The 25476-nt window shown below is 42.0% G+C and overlaps 1 protein-coding gene and 1 non-coding gene across 2 annotated transcripts; one reads left to right on the top strand and one right to left on the bottom strand.

The window, feature by feature from the left end:
- Positions 1-452: 452 nt before the first annotated feature.
- Positions 453-22701, bottom strand: dnttip1 (deoxynucleotidyltransferase terminal interacting protein 1). The gene is made up of 13 exons (XM_033041657.1): positions 22528-22701; positions 20086-20156; positions 18725-18821; positions 17811-17909; positions 13530-13598; positions 11938-11994; positions 10851-10912; positions 8969-9014; positions 7470-7528; positions 5959-6019; positions 5032-5103; positions 3298-3353; positions 453-1689 (listed from the first exon to the last, which is right to left on the bottom strand). Exons 1-13 carry the CDS (start codon positions 22591-22593, stop codon positions 1581-1583), a joined length of 924 nt encoding a protein of 307 aa, XP_032897548.1. The 5' UTR covers positions 22594-22701; the 3' UTR covers positions 453-1580.
- Positions 22702-22882: 181 nt separating this feature from the next.
- trnat-ugu lies at positions 22883-22955 on the top strand. The gene has a single exon. It is a non-coding gene; the product is annotated as a tRNA-Thr (tRNA).
- Positions 22956-25476: the final 2521 nt, after the last annotated feature.

Consider the following 25476-nt stretch of genomic DNA (forward strand, 5'->3'; position numbering starts at 1 on the left):
TGTTTCCGCGCTGTATCTCTAAACTAAGCCAACGTCTTATACAACTGCAACAAGGCCTCCCAACTTATATACTCAATACTCTGACTGATGAAGCCTTTTTGGCCACCCTATCTATTTATGTTGCCACTTTCAGGGAACCATCAACCATACCTCAGCCCAAAGATGTACAGGTTTGGAGGTTAATTGGCTTGATAAAATTGTAAATTGTCCCTCATGTGTATGATAGTGTTTATATGTGGGGTTAAAAACTAAATTAAAATAAACAACCGCTTCATTCCGGTGGCTTGCCCTGCTGAGTATTTTCAACATCACCTGCCTTTAGTTCACATTTCCGGCAAATGTTTTGGTGTCTGGTTGATTTCCCTGTCAAGCTGTAGATGAGTCAGGGGAAGAAGATACCTCACAACCAGGAGACAACTTCAGCTGGAGAAATGAAAGGGACAAACCGACACTTGTCCAGAGGGGATGATTTAATTGGCTCAGTTTGTTCCAATTAAGGATTAGACACTGCCACCCGCAGCAGATAGAGAAATCGGTCACAGAGGCAAAAAACAGACACGGTTTGGGGGCGGAAAGAAAACACAACTTTTAATTAAAGACAAGCGTAAGAAAGATACAAATCTGCAAACTTAAAAAGTTAAATAGACAGACATGGTAGAAGCTTGTTTTTGATTTTTTTGTGTTTCTGATTTGCATCAGCTCGAGGGAAACGTTCAGCACTAACAATTCAGCCTCATTTCTAAGTCTACACAATATAAACCTCATGTTTTGAAGCAGTCACCCTGTGAACATGCCCCGTGCTGGATTCAACTGCAGTACTAAAAGCCAGTAACATCAATACCAGAGGATAGGACAGCTTGCCTCAAAATACTCCAGCCTCAGGAAACTGATGTGGCAGAGGAAATGACAAGAGCTTTATATTCACCAGGTTGATGAAGACTTATTATTTGTAATCACATCCTTTTACCATTGCTATCTATATTGTGCCCTATTCTTGATGTAATCGCACAAGCTCCAAAGCTGCTCAATCAAACCTCTTCATTATGATATTAACTAGTGATAATTAACACACTTATTACTGAAAGGATAAGGGTTCAATCCATTCAATTGGTGGAAGACACCATCCAGCTCAGTGATGATGGCTCCTCTCACCCACTCGAACAATGTTTGGAACAATTGCTATTAGCTTAGCTTAAAGCTAGCTTCAGGTTTAAGGCTATTGCAACTCAGCCATTGCACAGATACATTTCTTGTTGGTGCAGATTCCTCCAAGAATCAACTGGACACCTGAGAAAACTTAAGATGCAGGCTTTACAGAGCACAATTATGTAGGGCACAATTTAGGTGTGACCAAATTCACTTAGTTCATACAATGACCAACCCTGGTCTTTTCAATGTATTGTGCTCATTTGATGATTCTGAAGTACGTACTACGAGGATCACTTTCAGGAACGATAGTGATAGAAACTAGGAGTATCCTGTGCGTCAAAGGACTAATTATACCACCAGATGCCTGGGCAATCTTGGCAATAAAAACTTCCATCATAACCATCATTCCCTCCCCATTGCAGGATGACTTCCTATTCCTTCTCTGTCCGTACAGCAATCATGTATTTCTGCATCTTCTCCAGCATCCACATTGGAACAATAAATGGTCGGAGCTCGTCCAATCTCAGCTCAGGACAGTCCCTGTGACAGAATGTGGAACATAGGTTATTGTGCTGCAACCGCTGTGGCAGAGACACGGGGTCGATCCTGACGACGGGTGTTGTCTGTGCGGAGTTAGTACGTTCTCCCTGTGACCGTGTGGGTGCTCCGGTTTCCAGCCACATTCCAACGACATGCAGATTTATAGGTTAGACAAAATGCTAAGAGTAACTCAGCGGGTCAGGCAGCGTCACTGGAGACCAAGTGAAGATTTGGGTTGGCACCCTTCTTCAGACTAATTGTGGAGGGGACGGTACATACAGCATGAAAACAGGCCCTTCATCCCACGGAGTCTGTGCCAACCATCAATCACCCATTCACATTAGTTCCACATTATCCCATTTTTTCATCCACTCCTTACACACTAGGGCAATTTTAGAGGTCAATTAACCTATAAACCCGCATGTCTTTGTGATGTGGGAGGAAGCTAGAGCACCCGGAGGAAACCTACGTAGTCACAGGGAGAAAGTGCAAATTCCACACGGACAGGACCAGAGGTCATGAGGCACATCTCTACCAGCTGCACCAATGTGCTGTATCATTCAGAATGACATAATTCAGAATATCAAAGTCAACATGGTTATACGAAAGTAAGATCATGTTTTATATAATTAAGGGTTTGAGGATGCAATGCAATAAGATGGATAATAGTATTTGGATTTTAAAAAGATAGGTGATAATATAACGATAATTAAATAAAATAAGGGCTTTCAGGATTGAGGATGACATTTTAATTGATTTGTTAAAGGAATATGACGGAAGGAATCAGCAAGCCATTTTCAGTTTAGTAGACTGCTACTGGCTCGATGTCACAAGAATCGGTCACATCCTGAGATGTTGAAATTTATATTAATAACAGATGGAAGCACAATTTAATATATCCATTGGGAAGAGAGAATCTATGTTTCAGGTCAAAGACCATCTGAATTCAGAGAGAATGGAAATCAGCACGATAAGTTGCAGGGTGCGTGTGGAGGGAGATCTCTGATAGGGCAAAACTGGGGTGACCATGAGGATGAGCTGCAAATAAAGTTAACCGATCAATGACTGAATTAGAAGAGCAAAAACATGAACAAAAGAACACAGGCAAAAGAGCGTGGGAGCTGCAAAACACAGAGCAGGAAGACATGCCCAGCAGGGGAGACTGGACACGTCTCCTATTTACAGAGAAAATAGGAAAACAAACAGCATTTGATCAGGCGCTGGTGGGCTGCTCTGGAAGTTTAATGCATGGAATCCAGGGAGAGCTAGCCGACTGGATAGTGAATTGGCTTCAAGGAAGGAAGCAGAGGGTGATGGTGGAAGGTTGTTTTTCAGACTAGAGGTGTGCCATAGGGATCAGTGCTGGGCCCATTGCTGTTTGTGGTTTATATCAATGATTTGGACGATAACGTAGAAGGCATGATTAGTAAGGTTGCAGATGACACTAAAGTGGGTGGTATTATGGATAGCAAAGATGGATATCAAAAATTACAGCAAGATCTTGATCAGTTGGGCAAGTGATCTGAGGAATGATTTTAATGCAGATGGGTGCAATCTCTGCCTTGCCTCTCTCACTGGGACGAGTTACCTGGTTGCAAAGGTTCTCACCTGTAGTCATCATTGGCTGCAAGTTCTCGAATGTCATCTTCTATTAGCAGGTAGGCCTAAAACACAAATACATTACATTGAGAGTAGCATGGCTAACAGCCATTGAATCTGCATCTTCAATTATACCTACACAACGTGAAGACCGTGCATGCGAGGGGAATAACTAGTTATTCTGTTAATCACAGAAATGGTTTGTCCATTAAGTATAGGCTATTCGATTCTCTCTCGATACAGAGTCACTGGAAATCTATTGCAAATACCAATCTCCGTTGCAAGGAGGCAAAACTAATACTGTGTGTTTACTTGTTAAGAAAAGTGGTTTGAACATGCATGGATTTCTTTGCCACAACTGCAGTTTGGACTGTTCAGGTATAGTTCTGGTCAGACATCCAAACTATATGCCTAAAATGTGACAGATTAACTCTGTGATCGACCGAGAACAAAAGGGATCTTGTTTTTGTATGGTCATTCAAGAGATGACCTCCACCATCCCAATTTCTAATTATGGTCTAACTTCTCATATGTACATACCTTAATTAGTAAGGGTATCAAGGGTTACAGGGAAAAGGCAGGAGAATGGGGTTGAGAGAGAAAGATAGATCAGCCATGATTGAATGGCAGAGTATTCTCGATGGGCCGAATGGCCTAATTCTGCTCCCATGACAATAGACAATAGGTGCAGGAGTAGGCCATTCGGCCCTTCAAGCCAGCACCGCCATTCAATGTGATCATGGCTGATCATCCCCAATCAGTAGCCCTTTCCTGCCTTCTCCCCATATCCCCTGACTCTGCTATTTTTAAGAGCCCTATCTAGCTCTCTCTTGAAATGACCTATGAACTTATGATGATTCAGTGATCAAAGAAATAAAATTCACAAGATGATACATGTTTGAAGTATATCTGTATGGTGTTGCTCATTTTGTCTTTACTTGCTGTTTGTAGTTGCCAAACATCAGCCCAAACTTTTCCACTACACCCACACACATGTTTAATCCCATCACTAAAACTGACATGGAGAATATGATCGGAAGTTTTTTTTATTTTAAACTTGCCAGGAAATATAATATTCGTCACTAACCCATGGCAAGATATCCAATATGCAAGCAGGTACACGAAAAGCATTAAAAACCACAGATCTTGGACATCTAAAATGAAAACAGAAAATGCTGGAAATACACAGCAGATTCTCCAGCATCGGTGAAACCAAAACCATGGAGTGAGAAATAGAGTTCACACTTTAGGCTAATGACTCTTCAATTCCACAGTTGCCGATTGCATTTTCTGTTTGCACTGCAGCAAGTAATATGGAGTTTTCCCATCACACACAGTGCCCCGTCTCATCAGGCTACCCGTTGCTATGAACTATTAAAGAAGCCCTTTAGCCGCAGGCTTTACTCCCTTGTAAGTTGAGGGAGGAGAGGGGCAGCGGGTCAGCTGAATAATTAGCGCCCCCCCCAGTAGCTCCACATAGCAGTGATGACGTGCAAGATCTTGGATGGAAAGTGGCAAATAGAAAGGGGTGGAAAACAAAACCGTTGAAGGAGGGACAAAGCAGTCCATGTAGCCGCATGAAAGGTGAAACAACAATAATGGTACTTATTTGAGATGTTGCTGGAAATCTTTGGTTTGGGGACAAGGATATGGTATTTAAAACCCCCCCACCAAAATACCAGAAATACACCAAAATATTTTGCATAAAGTATGACATTATTGTTGCAGAGTGTTAATACTCACCATCTTGCCCCCTGTGGCTGGCATATGATGCTTTTCTCCAAGCCAGTGCTTGTCCTGCGAGTCTGCAGAATACTAAAAGTCCAGGAAAGTGCAGGTAAGAACAGATGGTCCACAGTGACCCGCACTTGAATTATACAGTAAAGGGCAACGATGAACATGATAAACACTGATCTATGCTAAATCTACAGTACTAAACTGCACTGTACTGACCCACCATGGCCCTCAGTGAAATTCAGCATAGAGCCATGAAATACTGCGTAGGAAAACTCCAATAACCTTGCAGAGTTGGGACTTTTGGATTTACTAGATACTAGATATTATTTCAATGAATACTCCAACAGTCATTTTTTTTAAAAGAAATATGTTCCAGCAAACCATTTTGAAAGGGAGCACAGATGATGGAAAGGATGTTTTGCAATCAGCACCTGGTGAGCCAAATACTGAATCATCAGGATTTCTGAATTGTTGGATAGCATATTGGCATTTTACTGTACTGACCCAGTGAAACACGGTACGGTCCTATACCAGACCCATAGCAAAGCATAGCAATGACCCCCACAATGACAGTGCAAAATACTGATTATTCTGTGATTGCATAACAAATTAGGCTTTTTGTTTCATATGGGATGTTACTTTGATGGTTTTTTGTCTTGAAGATTTTATAATCCATCATTATTTTTCAATGGAGAATCTTGCATGAAATAGGTTTAATCCTGAAACATGGACTGTGTTAAATATTACTCCCAAGAATAAAGAAGTTCAGTGAAATATGGATTCTGGCTCTTGACAGATGTGTTGGAGATAAAAGCCATACTGTAACTCTTACCAACTGTACTATCACTGCTGGCAGTGGGCAGTGAGAATAATCAAATTACATGGTGCACTCGTTACACACATGCCTTGGGAAGAAGGCTCATTTGGTCTTACCTTGAATAGTTCAGGATGCTTTATGTAGATTCTTCCACGAGTGCCACCCATTCCCAAGGCTCTGAAACAAGAGGGGAAATGCTTGGGAACGAACTTGCATGCAGTTCTGTCAGTAACGTTTAATTTTTAATAAATCTCATCAGAGATGTGGATCCCTCAGATTGCAACACACAGAAATTAAAAGGCTTGTTGTAAAGTTTACTCAAAAGATGGTATGAAGGTTCTGTGGGGAACAGTAATCCTCCTACAACAGTGTACACTTCATCACAGCACAAGAATAGTACAGGACTCAAGATCTGCAAGGATGGAGCTATGACAGAAGAAATATAGTAATCACAAGAGATTGTACAGGATGGGGTTGATTTATTTGGAACAAAAGAAAATGAAAGGAGATTTAAATGTACAAAACTAAGAGTGTAAGAAGGAACTGCAGATGCTGGTTTGAACCAAAGATAGACACAAAAAGATGGACTAAATCAGCGGGATAGGCAGCATTTCTGGAGAGGAAAGGGTGACGTTTTGGGTCCAACGTCACCCTTTCCTTTTCTCCAGAGATGCTGCCTGTCCCGCTGAGATGGAAAGGAGCACTTCATTTGACATGGATGCTGATAACTAGGAATCACGGATTAGTGCATTTTGGTAGAAGGATTAGAGGGAAGGCAAGGTATTTTTTTACTCAATGAACAGAGGAAGTCTGGAACTTACTGTCTGAAAGCAAAAATGCTAATCACGTTTATAAGAAGCCTGGTTCAGTTTTGAAGAAATGTAACCAACAAGATCACGGATGGAAAGGTGGGAAAGGGGCTTGGCTAGCTCCATTATTGCTGCTTTTTGAAAAATGCTGGATCTCTAAACAAATTATTTGAATGGCCTACTTCTGTTTCTATGAATGTCATGATGGAAATAATGGCGTGAAGCAAAGTCTGAGGTAATGGGTGGTTATTGCAAAAAATCTACTTCACAGAGGAGAATAAAAATCTCCCCAAATCAAAACCAGTTCTCATTAAATCTTCCATGATGCTACTCATAATCTCTTTTCAAAATTACCACATATCCTATGGCGTCTAATTTTAATAATTTCAGCATGCACCCTGGCCTATGTATGTCATCAAGATTAATATAGCAAGTACAAAAGAGCATTACAGTGTCTCCAGCCTATGCTACACAGTTATTTAATTGTACTGTGTAAATAAATGGAACTTTTCAACTAGCCTGTGCTGTTCCTGCATTGGTAATTTAAGCAGCCATATAGCAGCATGTCTATTCTACATCTAATCACGGTGGCACCTCCCTGAGATTATTTGATAGGGGAGTGCACAACTAACTGAAATCTCACCAAACATATCCTGATTTTTGAGTAGATGCAAATTGTAGAACATGCACAGATTGAAATTTGAATATTCAGCAATACTTATTCAGCAATACAAAGTGTATCATCCGGCGGAATAGGTAATTTTCTAAAAAAACATTCCATCACAGGCTGAAAAAGAACATAAAAACTAGCTGCTTACTTGTTTGCACGTGATCCAAGCGCAAATGTGGTTGATGAGTTTAGTCTGGCTGGGTCCCACTGAAAACATGGAATAACAAAACAATTAAGAGCTCCTTAACCTTTGCTCTCCCATTCTCCTTGACAGCCATTCTTTACTATCGTGCACTTCCAGCAAGGTAATGCAAATTGACTAATTGTCTTTTCCGAAGTACAGAATAAAGTTTCAAGGACATATTTTTCTGTCACCCCATTATAAAACCCTGACCGTAATTGTCAACAATACTTAAATAAGAATGTGTTGTCTGTTAATTACATTGCTGGGGTGCGTTTCCAGTCTGTATCATTTAAATGAGGAGAAAGCTATAATCCAGAGTTGTTGTAGTCCATCCCGGGGGAACCTCCCTACGTTGTTTCCCTGTCTTTTCAAAGCAGTGGTTAGAATGTTACATAGATACATAAACAATAGGTGCAGGAGTAGGTCATTCGGCCCTTCGAGCAAGCACCAGCATTCAATGTGATCATGGCTGATCATCCACAATCAGTATCCCTTTTCTGCCCTCCCGATATCCCTTGATTCCGCTAGCCCGAAGAGCTCTATCTAACTCTCTTTTGAATGTATCCAGTGAATCGACCTCCACTGCCTTCTGAGGCAGAGAATTCCACAAACTCACAACTCCCTGTGACAAAGTTTTTTCTCATCTCAGTTCTAAATGGCCGACATCTTATTCTTAAACTGTGGCTCCTGGTTCTGGACTCCCCCAAAATCAGGAACATGTTTCCTGCATCTAGCGTGTCCAGTCCCTTAATACATTTATATGTTTCTATAAGATCCCCTCTCATCCTTCCAAATTCCAGTGAACACTAGCCCAGTCGCTCCATTCTTTCATCATATGACTGTTCCACCATCCTGGGAATTAACCTCTTGAACCTACGATGCACTCCCTCAATAGCAAGAATGTCCTTGCTCAAATTAAGAGACCAAAACTAGACAATACTCCAGGTGTGGTCTCACCAGGGCCCTGTACAACTGCAGAAGGACCTCTTTACTCCTATACTCAACTCCTCTCTTTATGAAGGCCAACATGCCATTAACTTTCTCCATTGCCTGCTGTACCTGCATGCTTACTTTCAGAGACTGATGTACAAGGTCACCCAGGTCTCATTGTACTTCCCATTTTCTTAACCTGATACCATTCAGATAATAATCTGCCTACCCGTTCTTGCCACCAAAGTGGATAACCTCACATTTATCCACATTATACTGCATCTGCCATGCATTTTCCCACTCACCCAACCTGTCCAAGTCACCCTGCATCCTCATAACATCTCTTCACAGTTCACACTGCCATCTAGGTTTGACTCATCTGCAAATTTGCCAATGTTACTTTTAATCCCTGCTGTCTGACCTGTTAAATTCCTCTAGTACAGGCACTTTGTGTTTTGCTCAACTTTCCAGTATCTTCAGTTCCTTATGTCTCCAAATAAAAGTCTATTTAAGGAGTACGTAGAAAGCATTACCTTTGGTCCTTCTCGTTTTATTGGCTCAGCGTACTTAACCTTTGCGCTGAAGAAAAAGGTTGAGATTTCAATTATTCCTTTATTTAAAGAATCTGATCTAATTGAACCAAACAAAATTATCGAATACACAATCAAATTTCTGGGGGACTTGACCAAATAGATGATTACATTGACCAAAGATACTAGACCAAAGTTGATGATTCTCTGGATCAGGCATCTAGAACCAGTAGTCTCAGAAAATTCAGGACAAACAGGCAGCACGGTGGCACTGCCTCAGTGCCCAAAGACCCAAGTTCAATTCTGACCTCGGGTGACTTGTGCGGAACTTGCATGCTTTCCTCGTGACCTGTGGGTTTCCTCTGGGCCTTTCAGTTTCCTCCCACATCCCAAAGATGTTTGGGTGGAGGTGAATTGGCTACTGTGAGTTGGCCCTTGTGTGTAAGTGAGTGGTGGAATTTTGGGAGATGATGAAAATAAAAGAGATTTGATTAATGAAAATTAATAGTTCGAGATGGACTCAGACTGAAGGGCCTGTTTATATGCTGCATCTCCCTGAATCTAAATATCTCTAAACAAAGAGTCGAGAATCTTTCGAATTCTCTGTGCAAGAGAGTTATGGAAGCTCAGCTGTTGAGTATGTTCATTAATTTTTGGATATAAAGGGAATCAAGAGATATATGGTTAGTTCAAAGAAGTGGCACCAAGGTCATAGATCAGCCGTGATCTTAATGAATGGTAGAGTGGTCGAAATAGGCCATATGGACCACTCCTCCTATTTCTTATGCTCTTGTCTCACAACAAATGTCACCCTGACCAATCGTGTATTGTGTTCTGCTATAATAACCTCCAAGGTCAAATGGATTGTTAACGCTGGCCAAGCGCAAATCAGAGATGATTGTTCAATAACAAGCTGCATTTATCCCATGTCTCAAGATGCTTCAGTCAAACATTGTAAACAAAGTTTAATGCCAACCCACTCAAATGCCGCAAGGCATGATTAAAGGAATAGGCCACAAAGATCATCTTAATGAGCAAAAGTGAAGCAGAGTGGGAGGCACAGAACCAACCAGTACCGGGCTCGGCCCTTCGGCAGAGTGAGGAGAGATGTTGGTGAGAGTGAAGGCCTGTCGGAGAGCCGTCGCCCGCGTGAGTGCCGGTGGGAGGACGCACCGCCTTGAACAAGGAGCGGCTCGGCATGAGGGAGCCGAGCACAAAGGGGGGGGAGGCGAGGAAGAGGGACTATATTGAATACTTTTGTAACTTTGTCGGCACCCTTTATGTGGCGACTCTTAAATACTTGTATTGTATGGAAACAAAGAATCTCACTGTACCAAGTACATGTGACAATAAAGTATCAATCAATCAAGGTGTAGGATGTTCAGAGTTTCGAGCCTTGGTAGCTGAAGACCATTTGGTTGTATGACCACTTAGCATCGCAGCACAATAGAACAGAGAGAGATTTTGTCTGGAAGGTGCACGTTTCAGAATATCTTGTGTTCACAAATTTATCTCACCACTAGTTACACCACTGAAACAATTGACAGTAGGTGGTAGTTACTGGCATCACCTAGCTCCACAGGAAAGGTTAGCATCAACCTCAATGTATATATTTTCTATTCTACACTAGTCATTGGGACAGCATTCCGAAACTCTCAATATTTTTCTGGCCCCGAATTGACAAACAGCAGCACTGGGAGGGAGAAATAGGTTACTTTTCTCCCCCTGCATTACCCAGTCATTGCATCATCATCAGTAAAGGTTTGCCACCATTTTAAAAAGTAATATGCAATAAAAGCTAGCAACTGGAGAAGAATGGTTTCACCCACTCACTTCCACTGCTGTTTACAAGAATGGATACACTCGCCTGAGGGTTCATACTCACATTACAGCATTTGGTGCTGTCCGGTCAAAAGACATCAGATGCCCTGGTGGCCGTCCTTTCCTCTGCAAGAGAGAAATATCTTCAAAACATTGGAAGTTGATGATCTTCATTGTTTCTAACTTTTACTTTCTTTTGGTGGGATGGAACAAGCTATGGAGTTATACTGTAGGCACATTTGGATTCATTATTGGCTTGCTTCCTCCTTCCCCAAAGCTTATTTTATAAACAGGGTTACTGTATTAAAAACCATTCACTGTGGGTATACATAGTTTATTATTTTCTGGAGCATGGGAGGCTGAGAGAAAACCTGATCAAAGTATATAAAATTGTGAGTCATAGATACGGTAGACAGTCAGAACCTTTTACCCAGGATGGAAATGTCAAAGATTAAAGGACAAGCTTTAACGTAGTGGCTGCAAAGTTTAAAGGAGCTGTACAGATCAAGTTTAGTTTAGTTTAACCTGGTATTGTGTTCGGCACCTACATTATGGGCTGGAGGGCCTTTTCCTCCGTTATGCTGGCTACATGTTCTATGTTTTATGCAGATGCCGACATCAATTTAAAGTGGCACTGATCATTGTCACTATAGGGAATGGATCTTGAGATGCTGCCTGACCTGCCGAGTTACTCCAGCACTTGTGCCCTTTTGTGTAAACCAGTGTCTGCAATTCCTTGTTTCTACTTAATGTTGTGCATGATATTTTGTGTTGAGTGTGGCACGGATCTATTCTCTTGGCTACATCATGTGAAGACCAGAATTTTGTGAGTCACTTATGTGGTCTAATCTGCACTGGCACATGCAGTGCTACAAGTTGCCTTTCAATCTAATGACTCCTATTGAAGGCCATCATCAAATGGCTTCTTCTGGAAAGGGTGACAAAATCACAATTGTAATGTCCCTCTTAGTTAGATGGTCCACAAATCACCAGCACATATGAATAATGTTTTTTCAGGTCTAGTACTGGAAGGTTGGGGAAGGACTAGTGCCTCCAATAGATATGAAGAAATTTGGAAAACTAAGCTTACCACTATACCATTTTAAACTTCCCAAAACTACAACAATCACGTTAGCTTCATTCAGACTAACCTTCTTTGGGACTGGACTTCCCCTCTGGCTTAGGTCATCCTCCATCTGTCGTGAACGCTGCAAGACATATCTCACGTTAAAAAACCACACTGATAGCTCTCAAGCTAAAAAAAGTACATTACAGCTAATTATTATTTTTTTAATGTGAGACTTAATAAACATAGCCGCAAACTTGTGCACAATATACCACAAACAGGAAAATAACAATGGTGTGATAAGAAATTGTTGAGATGTCAAGTGACTGGACATCAGGGCGACTCCTCCATCACAAACCCCTATCCTCGTACATGATTACCAATCCTTTCTTGGACATCATCCAAGTCCGAAACAAAAGGTCAGCTTGGATGGATGCACTATTTCCACTCCATAATTTCTCCATCTCTACCCCAGACCTTTTGCTGCTGTAAAGTGATGATCATGGATCTGTGTTTACAGCATCTCTATTCTATTGTGAGTCAATGTAAATTTGAGTGGAAAACACACTAGTATACCCAAGTAATTCCTATAAGCATAAACTATCTCACATCTCCCTTCGAGGTGTTACTATATCAGATGTTAACCTTGAATACTGCAAATGCCTAGATATCAGTCATTCCCTATCCTGCAATAAATGCAATCCCCCCCAAAATATCCTGTATCAGCTGGTACAGCTGCTGCCTCACAGTTCCAGAGATCAGGATTCGATTCTGACCTCAGATGCTATCTGTGTGGAGTTTGCAAGTTCTTCCTGTGACTGCTTGAGTTTTCTCCGGGTCCTCCGGTTTTCTCCCACATCACAAAGACGTGTGGGTTTGTTGGTTAATTGTTCTCTGTAAATTGTCTCTGGTGTATAGGGTGTGGATGTGAAAGTGGGATAATAGAGAACAAGTGAGAATAAGTGATCAATGGTCGGCAAAAACTCTGTGGGCCTAAGGGTCCGTTTCCATGTTGTTTCTCTGAACTCTAACCCAACATAACCTATGTCGGTCCTGTGGGCATACCAAAACAGAAAGTATATGAGAGAGTTTGTGATATGCCACTATTTCAAATTAGTTTGGATAATACTATATATATATATAATCTATTTAAAACGGCAGCATTATGAATCAAAACAAAACAAAAGTGATCAAACCCAAGATTCGACTGGATATGAAAAGTCACATTTTTTTTCAGTAGAAAAATCCTCACTCAGTTGTCAGCTATGGCAAATCACCTTCTTAGAATCTATAAACTTTTCAAATCACTCTGGAACATGATGCGAATTCAAATTCTTGCCCAGATCAATCTATCCAGTTATTGGGAGTGTCCTGACTGCACCCTTCCATAAACCTGCTGGTGATCTTGGTTGAACAACTGGATATTGTAACAGCTCTTCAGTCGATGTCTGAAAACAGGTGCACACATCAGATGGATTGCTGAACAATGACAGTTGGTGCTATTTTCAGAACCAAATCTCCTGCTACAATTAGAGAACAGAATGACACAGCAACTAATTGGTACAGAATAGCACATTGTACTGCTTCACTAATCCAAACTCCACTTTACACTCAATGAAGCAAGGTATTAATTCCACTTGCATAATCTTGATGGTCTGAAGTCAACTCTGAGCCTACCTTTGTAGCAGAAGTGTCTCCAATGGGTTTAGTAATCATCTTCCCTCCATCTGAGTACATCATCTTAGCCTGCAACAGGAAGATGAGATAAGACATTGAGATGCTGGCTCATTGTTATAAGTACATAAAGAACAAAGGAAATTATCTGTCATAAATTCCCCAGCAAGCAACCACAACACCAGACATTAATGTACAGGAAGAAATCAACTGGGTCATTGTACCTGTGATTTTGTTGGTAATCTACACCCAAAACTCATTTTTTGTTCTGTTCCTCCTCAAGGTTTTCTTCTTTAATTTCTTACTTAACTCTTAAATAGTGCAATTGACCTTACTTATCCCAAGCTTCAAAAACAGTTAATTCTGTTGTCTGTGGTATGTTTTATTAGAAAGCTGGAACTGCCCTTCCCTATGAAATAATAAGCAAAGGGACCCATATTGAAGTAAAAAAATATTGTTGTTCAAACATCCCTGAAAGCATCCAATAATTTCTTCATGCGAAATATCTATGGTCATGTGTTGATCAGCATATGAAAATCCCGAATAGCTGTTTAGGAGATCTTCAGGGATATTCCTATATTCTAAACAGCAATTTCTGACAACATTGCTGAGGAACTAGATAAAGCTCAAAATCCTGAATAGCTGATTAGGAGATCTTCAGAGGTATTCCTATTAAATATAATTCTGCACGGGGGAAACATAATGAATAGGGATATTAGCATACATATTCCACAATTTGACAATGCTGTCCATTGAATCTATCAAAACTCAAAACATACAACAGGTGTAATCCCCCATTTTCACCACCTCATTGCATTAGGAGTTTGATCTTCAATCCATTCTGATTGGAAATATCTACATACTGGTCTTAAGTGTACGAGCTGTGAAACACAGAATCTCTGGCCTCACTGACAGGATTGCTCCACCTCTGACATTCAAAGACACTTCAAATATTATTAAAATTGATGATAAAATATTACTTAAATTAATTTATAATGTATGTTTTAAATAGTTAACACAAAATCAAATAATTTAAAAATAGTAAAGGAAAGGAAAAAGTTTCAAAACATGGAAAATCGACAATACTGCAGCTTTATTGCATTTGAAGCCAGCATTGTCCAGATAGTGGTGTTAGGCTTTTGGATAGGCATATGGAAGTGCAGGGAATGGAGGGATATGGATCATGTACAGGCAGTTGAGATCAGTTTAACTCGGCGTCAAGTTCGGCAGACGTTGTGGGATGCTCCTGTGCCACACTGTCTTACGTTCCATTTGCGTCAGTCTTCACAGCAGAAGATACCAGCAACATTCCAGAAATCCTATAGAGTATGGGTTAGAAGTCAGTGGAGTTGCTAATGCTAAGGAAAAGGTGCTTGTGAAACTGAAAGGTCTGAAGGTGGATAATTCACCTGGACCAGATTCACTACACTCCAGGATTCTGAAAAAAGGAGATGTAGAGATTGTGGAGGCATTAGTAGTGGGAATCACTAGTCAGGAATGGTGCCCGAGGACTTGAAAATTGCAATTGTTACTCCATTGTTCAAGAAGGGAGAAAAGCATGAGAGGGGAAACTGTAAACCGGTTAGCATGACTGCAGCAGTAGATAAGATTTTAACGTCCATTATAAAGGATGAGGTTTCTGAGCATTTAGAAGCACATGGTAAAATAAGGTGATATGATATCAGCATGGCTTTGTGAAGGGGAAAGTCTTGCCAGACAAATCTGTTGGAATGCATTGAGGAAGTAAATAGCAGTATAGACAAAGTGGATGTTGTTTACTTAGATTTTCAGACCTTTGGTAAGGTGCTGCACGCGAGGCTGCTTAACAAGATGGGAGCTCATGGTATAGAAGGAAGATACCAGCAGGGAGAGAAGATTGGCTGACCAGCAGAAGGTAAAGAGTGGGAATAAAGGGGCTTTAAAGGGCAACTGGCCCAACCGCATGTGGAGTATTGTGAGCAGTTTTGGGCCACATACAGTGCAATCAGAAAGTATTCAGACCCCATCACTTTTTCCACATTTTGTTATGTTACAGCCTTATTTTAAAATGGATTAAATTCTTTTTTTTTTAAATCATCAATCGACACACAATACCCCAAAATGAAGAAGCGGAAACATGCGTTTAGAAATTTTTGCAAAGTAATTTAAAAAAAAAACCTGAAATATTACATTTGCATAAGTATTCAGACCCTTTGCTATGACACTCAAAATTGAGCTTAGGTTCATCCTGTTATCATTGATTATCCTTGAGATGTTTCTACAACTTGATTGGAATCCACCAGTGGTAAATTAAATTGATTGTACATGATTTGGAAAGGCACACACCTGTCTATATAAGGTCCCACCGTTCACAGTGCGTGTCAGAGCAAAAACCAAGCCATGAACATGAATGAATTGTCCGCAGACCTCCAAGACAGGATTGTGTCGAGCCACAGATCTGGGGAAGGGTATAAAACAATTTCTGCAGCATTGCAGGTCCCGAAGAGCACGGTGGCCTCCGTCGTTCTTAAATGGAAGAACTTTGGAACCACCAGGACTCTTCATAGAGTTGGCCGCCCGGTCAAACTGATCAATCGGGGGAGAAGGGCCTTGGTCAGAGAGATGGCCAAGAACCCGATGGTCACTCTGACAGCTCCAGAGTTACTCTGTGGAGATGGGAGAACCTTCCGGCAGGACAACTATATCTGCGGCACTCCACCAAACAGGCCTTTATGGTAGATTGGCCGGACGGAAGCCACTTCTCAGTAAAAGGCACATGACAGCCCGCTTGGAGTTTGCCAAAAGGGTTGTTTTCTCTGGTGCTCTGGTCTGATGAAACCAAGATTGAACTCTTTGGCCTGAATGGCAAGTGTCATGTCTGGAGGAAACCAGGCACACTCATCACCTGGCCAATACCATACCTACGGTGAAGCATGGTGGTGGCAGCATCATGCCGTGGGAATGTTTTTCAGCGGCAGGAACTGGGAGACTAGTCAGGATCGAGGGAAACATGAACGGAGCAAAGTAAAGAGAGATCTTTGATGGAAAACCTGCTCCAGAGTGTTCTGGACCTCAGACTGGGGCAGAGGTTCACCTTCCAACAAGACAATGACCCTAAGCACTCAGCCAAGACAACGCAGGAGTGGCTTTGTGACATGTTCGTGAATATCCTTGAGTGGCCAAGCCAGAGCCCGGACTTGAACCCAATCGAACATCTCTGGAGGGACCTGAAAATAGCTGTGCATCGACTCTCCCCATCCAACCTGACAGAGCTTGAGAGGATCTGCAGAGAAGAATGGGAGAAATTAACCAAATACAGGTGTGCCAAGCTTGTAACGTCATACCCAAGAAGACTTGAGGCTGTAATCCCTGCCAAAGGTGCCTCAACAAAGTACTGAGTAAAGGGTCTGAATACATATGTAAATGTGATATTTCAGTTATTTATTTTTAATTACTTTGCAAAAATTTCTAAATACCTGTTTTCGCTTTTTTATTATGGGGTATTGTGTGTAGTTGATGATAAAAAATGAAATTAATCCATTTTAGAATAAGGCTGTAACGTAACAAAATGTGAAGGGGTCTGAATATGTTCTGAATGCATTGTATCTGAGGAGGGATTTGCTAGCATTGGAAGGAGTCCAGAGGAGGTTTATGAGAAGGATCCCGAGAATGATTGGTTTAACATATGTTGAGTGTTTGACAGCGCTCGCTGTAGTTTAGCATGATCTCATGGAAACGTACTAAATAATGAAAAGCCTAGATAGAGTGGATGTGGAGAGGATGTTTCCACTAGTGGGAGAGTCTAGGACTAGAGGGCACAGCGTCAGAATAAAAGGATGTACATTTGAAAAGGAGCCAGAAGGTGGTGAATTTGTGGTATGTATTACCACAGACAGCTGTGGAGGACAAGCCTTAGGGAAATATTAAACCAGAGATTGTTAGATTCATTAGTAACAGATTGTTAGATTGATTAGTAACGGTGTCAAAAGGTTACAAGGAGAAGGCAGGAGAATAGGGTTGAGAGGGAAAGATAGATGAGCCACGATTGAATGGCAGACAAGACTCGATGGGCGAATGGCCTAATTCTGCTCCTATGTCTTATGAACTTAACCCTGTAGTCTTGTGAAATAATATGAACAATGTTTCTACATGCAAGAAGGCATTTTCCAGTGCCAAACATGAAAGTGTATTTTTGGTGTTAGAAATTATTGTAACTCACAATCAGTGGAGGAACAAGACACCGTGCACCACGTTCAGGGCCATCTGACCAATTAATTCACATTCTCCCACTGCCATTTTTCCTACCTGTTCCAAACAGTTTTTACAGGTTTCTTGCACCAGTTGCTCAATGTCTACATCTTCGCCAATATTTTCCTTCACATTACACGCAGCTTTCTGGAAAAACTGAAAATAATTTCAGTCAGAAACAAGAGACTTCAAAGAAGTGAGATTGCTTTCTGTCTACAATAATTAGCACTTCAACAGAGAAAATACAAAAATTATATCAGATTTAATATATTAATCAATCCACATTGATTAATGTCGTGGTGGAGAAGCTTGTGTGGACCCGAGAGCCTGAGAGCGATGCCGCCTGGAGCTATGCTCCTGGTAGGGCCACCCATGGCGTTAAGGTCGAGGGAGAGGTCTCTGACAAAGAGCAATCCAACCAAGACGTCAACGGTGGAACAGGCGGAGGACGATGGCTGACCTTAACGGAGTGTCACAACGGCTGGGAAGGCGGATGAAGGGTGCAGCAGAAAAGGGTCTCCGGTCGTCTTGGACTCCACGCCACGGATCCTGAAACTAAGCTAGATTGATGACCTTCATCAGAACAGTCCGGTAGAAGGGTCAATGATCTGAAACATTAACTGTTTCTTATCCACAGATGCTGCCTGATTGATTTGAGTATTTTGTGTCTTTATACAGGACAAAATCTTACATGTTCCACATTTTGCTTGTTCCAGAAAATATTGATCTGGGAATTTTCTTCCCAACAGCACAATGCAAATATTTTCCACATGTGGATTGCAGCAATTCCAGGGGTGAATCGCTACTACCTATTCAAAGGTTAGTAAGGACGGTTAATAAACACGGGACACATCAAGGATGCCACAATCCTTAAAATATTTTTTTCCAGCTTAACTTTCAACCCACCAAGCAAGAAGAGTCATTCACTCACCCACTGCAGAGTAGGAATGCAGGAGGCCAGGTCACCTTACCTTGGTGTATTTGTTGATTACAACACGGATTTCCTCATTGATGTGGGGCTGCAGAACAGCTCGCAACAAATCCATGGATATATTTGGATTGGTGAAGCTGAAGAAAGGGCAGAGTGATATGCCATATTTTTTGGAGGACAAAAATATCTTATGACAGTCAATTCAGGGTAACAATCATTAAAAATCTATTTGAAGAAGGGTCACCACCTGAAATGTCACCTATCCATTTCCTCCACTGATACTGCCTGACCAGCTGAGTAACTGCAGTACTTTGTATTTTGCTCACGATTCCAGCATTGGCAGATCTTTGTGGTTCCATTGATAATCTATATTTACGGCATCTCATTACACTTTGTGAGCATGCTAAACAAAAGGCTAGACATCAACAATAGACCACACCAAGATCAAGATTCCCATCAAATGTCAGTCATACTGCAAATGCAAAGGAATGGAGTAATATAGCAAGGAAGTTTTACTACAAGTTTGTAGGTTTTTGGTGGTCCACCCATTTTGGATAGGTGACAACTCATCCTCTACGCTAATCCTCAACACTGGTTCCCCGCAAGGAAGCATTGTTAGACCCCTACTATACTCCTTATACTGTGCAGCCAAATACCAATCCAACTCAATTTACAAATTTGCAGACAACACCACTGTGGCGAGCCGGATATCAAATAATAATGAGGCAGAGTACAGTAAAGAGATTGAGAACCTTGTAACCTGGTGCCAAGACAACAACCTCCCCCTCAATGTCAGCAAGACAAAATAGATAGCATTCTTTCCTTTACTCTACTATCCACATTCACCTTTATGTATACCTCTCCAGACTGATCAGTTACGAGTCACAAGCATTTACCACCCTTTCAGAAAGTGCCAACAGCCTTTGTGTCATCTGGATTCTGATCATCTTACTTTCCCAGTTCTGTTGCAAGGTTGCCTACCTCTACCTGCAAGGTTACCTACCTCTACCATATACTTTGGTCATGCACAGCAACCACTCCATGTGAAACTGTTCTCACACCATAAATCTATATCCTTTTAGACACACCCAGCAGGGCAAAATGTTTCTTACTATCTGCTCTTCTCCCTCTCACAACTTTGTGTACCTCTATCACACTACCTGTTACTTAAGTTGTCCTGAGCACACAGATAGAAATTAACTCTTACAAAAGGTCTTTGAAGAGTTACAGTACAATCCAATAATACTTCTCTTTCTAGTACCAGGCACAATAGACAAATATATTGGGGGTTCAGTTTTCCCATTCAAGCACTAATCCTATCTGATCTATAGGTTTCTGGGGAAGGACAATAAGCACAGAAGTATTGTTCTTACATGCACTTTGATCAATAAAATGTTTTACCTCACTGCCATCTGAGATCTCCGACCCCTTCGGGCAACTTGGCGGTGTTTAATCATGATGTTCCAAGGATTCTGCAAAGGAAAACATAGCAAGATAAAAAATGAAAATATTAGATGTACTCGCATGTCAGAAACATCTGTGGATGTTTCTGACGTCTCACAAAGGTTGTCAGAAAAGCAAGCCTTTCTACTTTTACATTCAAATACCTTACAAATACACTCAAATACCTTAGTAATAGCACTTGTTCCATCACTTGTTATACCTGCACATTAGAATTTTCTGAATCATAAAGTATCCACATTTCTCTGCATCTAAGAGGTCTGTTATCTCTTGTTAGATAATACTTAAAACAAAACGTTTCCTGCCAATTACTAACCATACACTTCGTTTGGCAGATCTATGACCTCCAATTAGACTTTCTACATCACTATGTAGCCTCTGTTCTCTTCACAACTTACTTTTCACATATCATTGTATCATCACTAAATATTTATCAACAACAGATCTGGGCAATAAAAATTATATCACCTGTTTGGTACATATCCCTCTAAACCTTTCCTATCCACGTCCATGTGTGTTTTGAATGCTGTTATAGCATCTGCCTCAACTACCTCCTCTGACAATTTGTTCCATATACCCACCTCCCTGAGTGAAAAAGTTGCCCCTCAGGTTCCTATTAAATCTTTCCCTCTCACCTTAACCTATACCCTTTTGATTCCCCTACCCTGGGGAAAAAGGCATTCAACTTGTCAATTTCCCTTACGATTTTATACACCTCTAATAAGATCACCTCTCAGCCTCCTGCTCTCCAAAGAATAAAGTCCTTGCCTGCCTAATCTCTCCCTATAGCTCAGACGCTTGTAGCCTACAACATCCTTATATCTTCTCTGCATTATTTCCAGCTTATTGAAATGTCCTATAGCAGGATCTCCAAACCTGAACACAATGCTCCAAATGCAGCCTCACCAACATCTTATATAACTGTAACATAACATTCCAACTTCTGCACTCAATACTCTAAATAATGAATGCCAATGTATCAAAATGCAAATCTCTGGAACTCTCTGCCACAGAAGGTAGTTGAGGCCAGTTCATTGGCTATATTTAAGAGGGAGTTAGATGTGGCCCTTGTGGCTAAAGGGATCAGGGGGTATGGAGAGAAGGCAGGTACAGGATACTGAGTTGGATGATCAGCCATGGTCATATTGAATGGCGGTGCGGGCTCGAAGGGCCGAATGGCCTACTCCTGCACCTATTTTCTATGTTTCTATGTAAAAGTCTTCTTTCCTACCCTATCTACCTCTAATGCCACTTGCAGTGAACTATGTACCTATACTCCTAGACCCTTCTGCTCTACAACACATCCCAGGGCCCTATCGTTCAATGTGAAGGTCCTGTCCTGGTTTGACTATATTTTTGATAACCGTATGTACTGTCTAAATACCACTTACTTTACTGTAATTTGCAAATTTACTCGTGTCATGTACATTTTCTTCCAATCCATTGATATAAACCACAAACAACAGGTGCTAAAGATACTGCAGATACACAATGACTCACTACCTAGAGGCAAACCCTTGGCTCATGATGCTTGGCGGTCCTCAATATCCCGTGAATCCCTGACTACTTGTTTTGGTCACTGGAGAGTGTGCAGAGAAGATTTACAAGGATATTGCCAGGATTAAAAAGTTGTAGCTAAGAAGAACGATTGGAGACAAAGGGGCTATTTCTTTGTAATAGAAAAGGCTGAGATGGGTGATAATCGAGTGAACAGACGAGTTCAAATGTTGACAAATATTTCCCTCAGTTGATGTCAAAATCAAGGGAATGGATTTTAAGGGATTGCTAGAAGTAGAAAGAAGTTGTGGAAATATTTTGTCACAGAAGGTGCTAGGCGGTAAAAAAAGCCTCATCGCTTTGAAACAGTACTTGGATGGGGCTCATGTTGTCCACCTCCCCGTGGTGAGTCCTGTCAACTGACCTCAGTCAGGCAAACGACTAACAAACAGAGACAGCAGCAGAAATAACAACGCTGCAGCGCCTGGAGGGCGTTACATAACTTCTGCTGCCTCAAACGCAAGAAGAAGCAGTACTTGGATGTGCACTTGTGAAGCAGTCACCTGCAGGGTCAAAACTGAAAGATGGAATAATATCTGGGTATAAGCTGGGTAGTTCCTCCCCGATTGACAGAGATCGGTGGGCCGAATGGCCTCCTGTGTATGTGTACAACTCCCAAACCGCAGCAGCTCGTGATCACCCATAAGCACGATCCACGGAGTCCCTCTCCATCACCCCTAACGCCCATCACCGTGCTCTCACCCCAGGACCACCAGAAACCTGTCGCCGCCGCCCGGTGTCCGGTGACCGAGCTGCTGTCGCCTGACACCCGGACGGAGCTATGCAGCTGCGGAGCCTAGTAGTCAATAATCGGGCCCTCCTCACCGTACTTGGACCCTCGGACTCTGGCACGCCACCAGCTTGGCTTCCCTCCTCGCCGTTCGCTCCCATAGTAACCGCACTCCCGCCGTTACCCACTGACCGCTTCTGCCGTCTCCGCCGACTGGAGAGTCACTTCCGGGCTGGCAGCGCGATGACGTCCAAATATACTAGAGCTTCGGTGACGCCAGCTGCCATCTTTTTGCAGGGCGCCCGGGCGCTGCCGCCATCTTAATGCGGGGATCGAGACGCAACACAGCCATTCAGAACGTGCTGATCGCCACCTACATATGACAGACGGAGCTGTACGTCAACCGCTGCTCGCGTTCTTAAATCCGGCCACGTCGGCGTCTTACGTACCGGCTCCATAGCTCAGGGGTTAGAGCACTGGTCTTGTAAACCAGGGGTCGCGAGTTCAAATCTCGCTGGGGCCTGTGATAGTTCCGTTTTAGTATGACCCACAGTTTTATTCCTGCCATTTCTGGAGGGAGAAACGGACAGCTGCGAGGGAGCAAAACTGCAAAGTATGCCCGGTTTTAGTTGTAGATGATGAGGAAAGTGAGACACCACGCAGGGTGGAGGGGAAAGAGGGAATATAAAATCGAGACTGCAGATGCTGGGATTATGGAGCGAAAACTAATCTACTATTGAAAGTTTGCCAGTCAGGCAGCATCTGTAGAGGGAGCTGACGTTTAAAAAAAAAAAAATCGTTTTTGACTATTTTGTGGTTCATTTTATATATAGGTTAGTGCTATGGGTTATCGAATTTACTCATGACTAAAGCCAGGATTTTGCCATAAATGCCATGTGCCTTTTCATGCCTTTTTTTGATGATTTCACCAAGATAATGCCTTTTTCATGGTCGAGTGCCTAAATCAGCCTTTTTTTGCTAAAAGGTCGTGCTATTTTTTCTGTTCAAGAAGGAACTGCAGATGCTGGAAAATCGAAGGTACACAAAAAAGCTGGAGAAACTCAGCGGGTGCAGCAGCATCTATGGAGCGAAGGAAATAGGCAACGTTTCGGGCCGAACCCCTTCTTCAGACTGAAGAATGTACCATGACAAATTTTGTGTTAACATAGTATAAATTACTAGAAAATTTCCACCACCGGGGTGAAACTGGTGGCGCCACCGTCGGTTGTTTATTCACGTGCCGCTGCCCGCTGGTTCAGTCTTCTCCAAAATCTATTTTTTGCTTCCAATTTTGCAAACTTCCCAAAAGCTACCACTTCCTGTGTACAGTTTTGGTCTCCTAATTTGAGGAAGGACATCCTTGTGATTGAGGCAGTGCAGCGTAGGTTCACGAGATTGATCCCTGGGATGGCGGGACTGTCATATGACGAAAGATTGAAAAGACTAGGCCTGTATTCACTGGTGTTAACCTACCCGCTTTCCTCCACATAAAATACTGAAAAAAACTAAAAAAACACATTCTAAACATTCGAACTTTGCATGGTTTATGTGATAAGGTATCATTGAATCTACAGATCTGAACCAATGGTAGACACAAAATGCTGGAGCAACTCAGCGGGACAGGCATGAATTCAGGTCGAGATTACAGGTCGAGACCCATCTTCAAACTGATGCTGCCTGTTCCGCTGAGTTGCTCCAGCATTTTGTGTCTATCTTTGGTTCAGTAGGGGTTGTTATTATGGCAAAATCTGATTACCAACAATTAGAAATCCAATTTGTAATTAATAGCAATTACTAATGCTATATGTAGTTAAGGTACTGTTCTATTCACCTCTACCCTATTGAGGACATTGGACTTTGTCTAAGGAACTGATGTGCTACAACATGCAGCAATGCTGAGAACTATATTCTGCACTCTGTATCTTCCCCCTTTGCTCTACCTATGATACTTGAGTTTGAACTCAAGGAGATTAGTGGGCAAAATTAGGGCACATGGTATTGGGGTAGAGTGTTGACATGGATAGAAAATTGGTTGGCAGACAGAAAACAAAGAGTAGGGATTAACCGGTCCCTTTCCGAATGGCAGGCAGTGACTAGTGGGGTACAGGACTGCAGTTATTTACAATATACATCAATGATCTAGATGAAGGGATTCAAAGTAACATTAGCAAATTTGCAGATGACGCAAAGCTGGGTGGCTATGTGTCATCTATGAGGCAGATGCTATGAGAATGCAGGGTGACTTGGACAGGTTGGGTGAGTGGGCAGATGCGTGGCAGATGCAGTTTAATGTGGATAAATGTGATATTATCCACTTTGCAAAAACAGGAAGGCAGATTATTATCTAAATGGTGTCAAGTTGGGAAAAGGAGAAGTACAACGGGATCTGGGGATCCTTGTTCATCAGTCAATGAAATTAAGATTTGCAATTATAGCAGGCAGTGAAGAAAGCGAATAGCATGTTGGCCTTCATAACAAGAGGAGTTGAGTATAGGGGCAAAGAGGTCCTTCTGCAGTTGTACAGAGCCCCAGTGAGACCACACCTGGAGTATTGTGTGCAGTTTTGGTCCCCCTAATTTGAGGAAGGACCTTCTTGCTATTGAGGGAGTGCAGTGCAGGTTTACAAGGTTAATTCCCGGGATGGCGGGACTGTCATATGCTAAGAGAATGGAGCAGTTAGGCTTGTATACTCTGGACTTTAGAAGGATGAGAGTGGATCTTATTGAAGTATAAGATTATTAAGGGTTTGGACACGCTAGAGGCAGGAAACATGTTCCCGACGTTGGGGGAGTCCAGAACCAGGGGCCACAGTTCAAGAATAAGGGATAAGCCATTTAGAACGGAGATGAGGAAACACGTTTTCACCCAGTGAGTTGTGAGTGTGGAATTCTCTGCCTCAGAGGGCAGTGGAGGCCGGTTCTCTGGATACTTTCAAGAGAGAGCCAGATAGGGCTCTTAAAAATAGCAGAGTCAGGTGATATGGGGAGAAGGCAGGAACGGGGTACTGATTGGGGATGATCAGCCATGATTACATTGAATGGCGG

Source organism: Amblyraja radiata, chromosome 23, assembly GCF_010909765.2.
Source record: "Amblyraja radiata isolate CabotCenter1 chromosome 23, sAmbRad1.1.pri, whole genome shotgun sequence".
NCBI lineage: Eukaryota > Metazoa > Chordata > Chondrichthyes > Rajiformes > Rajidae > Amblyraja > Amblyraja radiata.

Coding starts and splice junctions, on each gene's coding strand:
- dnttip1 (XM_033041657.1), bottom strand. CDS start 22,593: ATGGGAGCGAACGGCGAGGAGGGAAGCCAAGCTGGTGGCGTGCCAGAG. Junction 13,599..17,810: donor GTAAAAACTGTTTGGAACAG/GTAGGAAAAATG, acceptor TTCCTGTTGCAG/GCTAAGATGATGTACTCAGA. Junction 11,995..13,529: donor GAGACACTTCTGCTACAAAG/GTAGGCTCAGAG, acceptor TATGTCTTGCAG/CGTTCACGACAGATGGAGGA.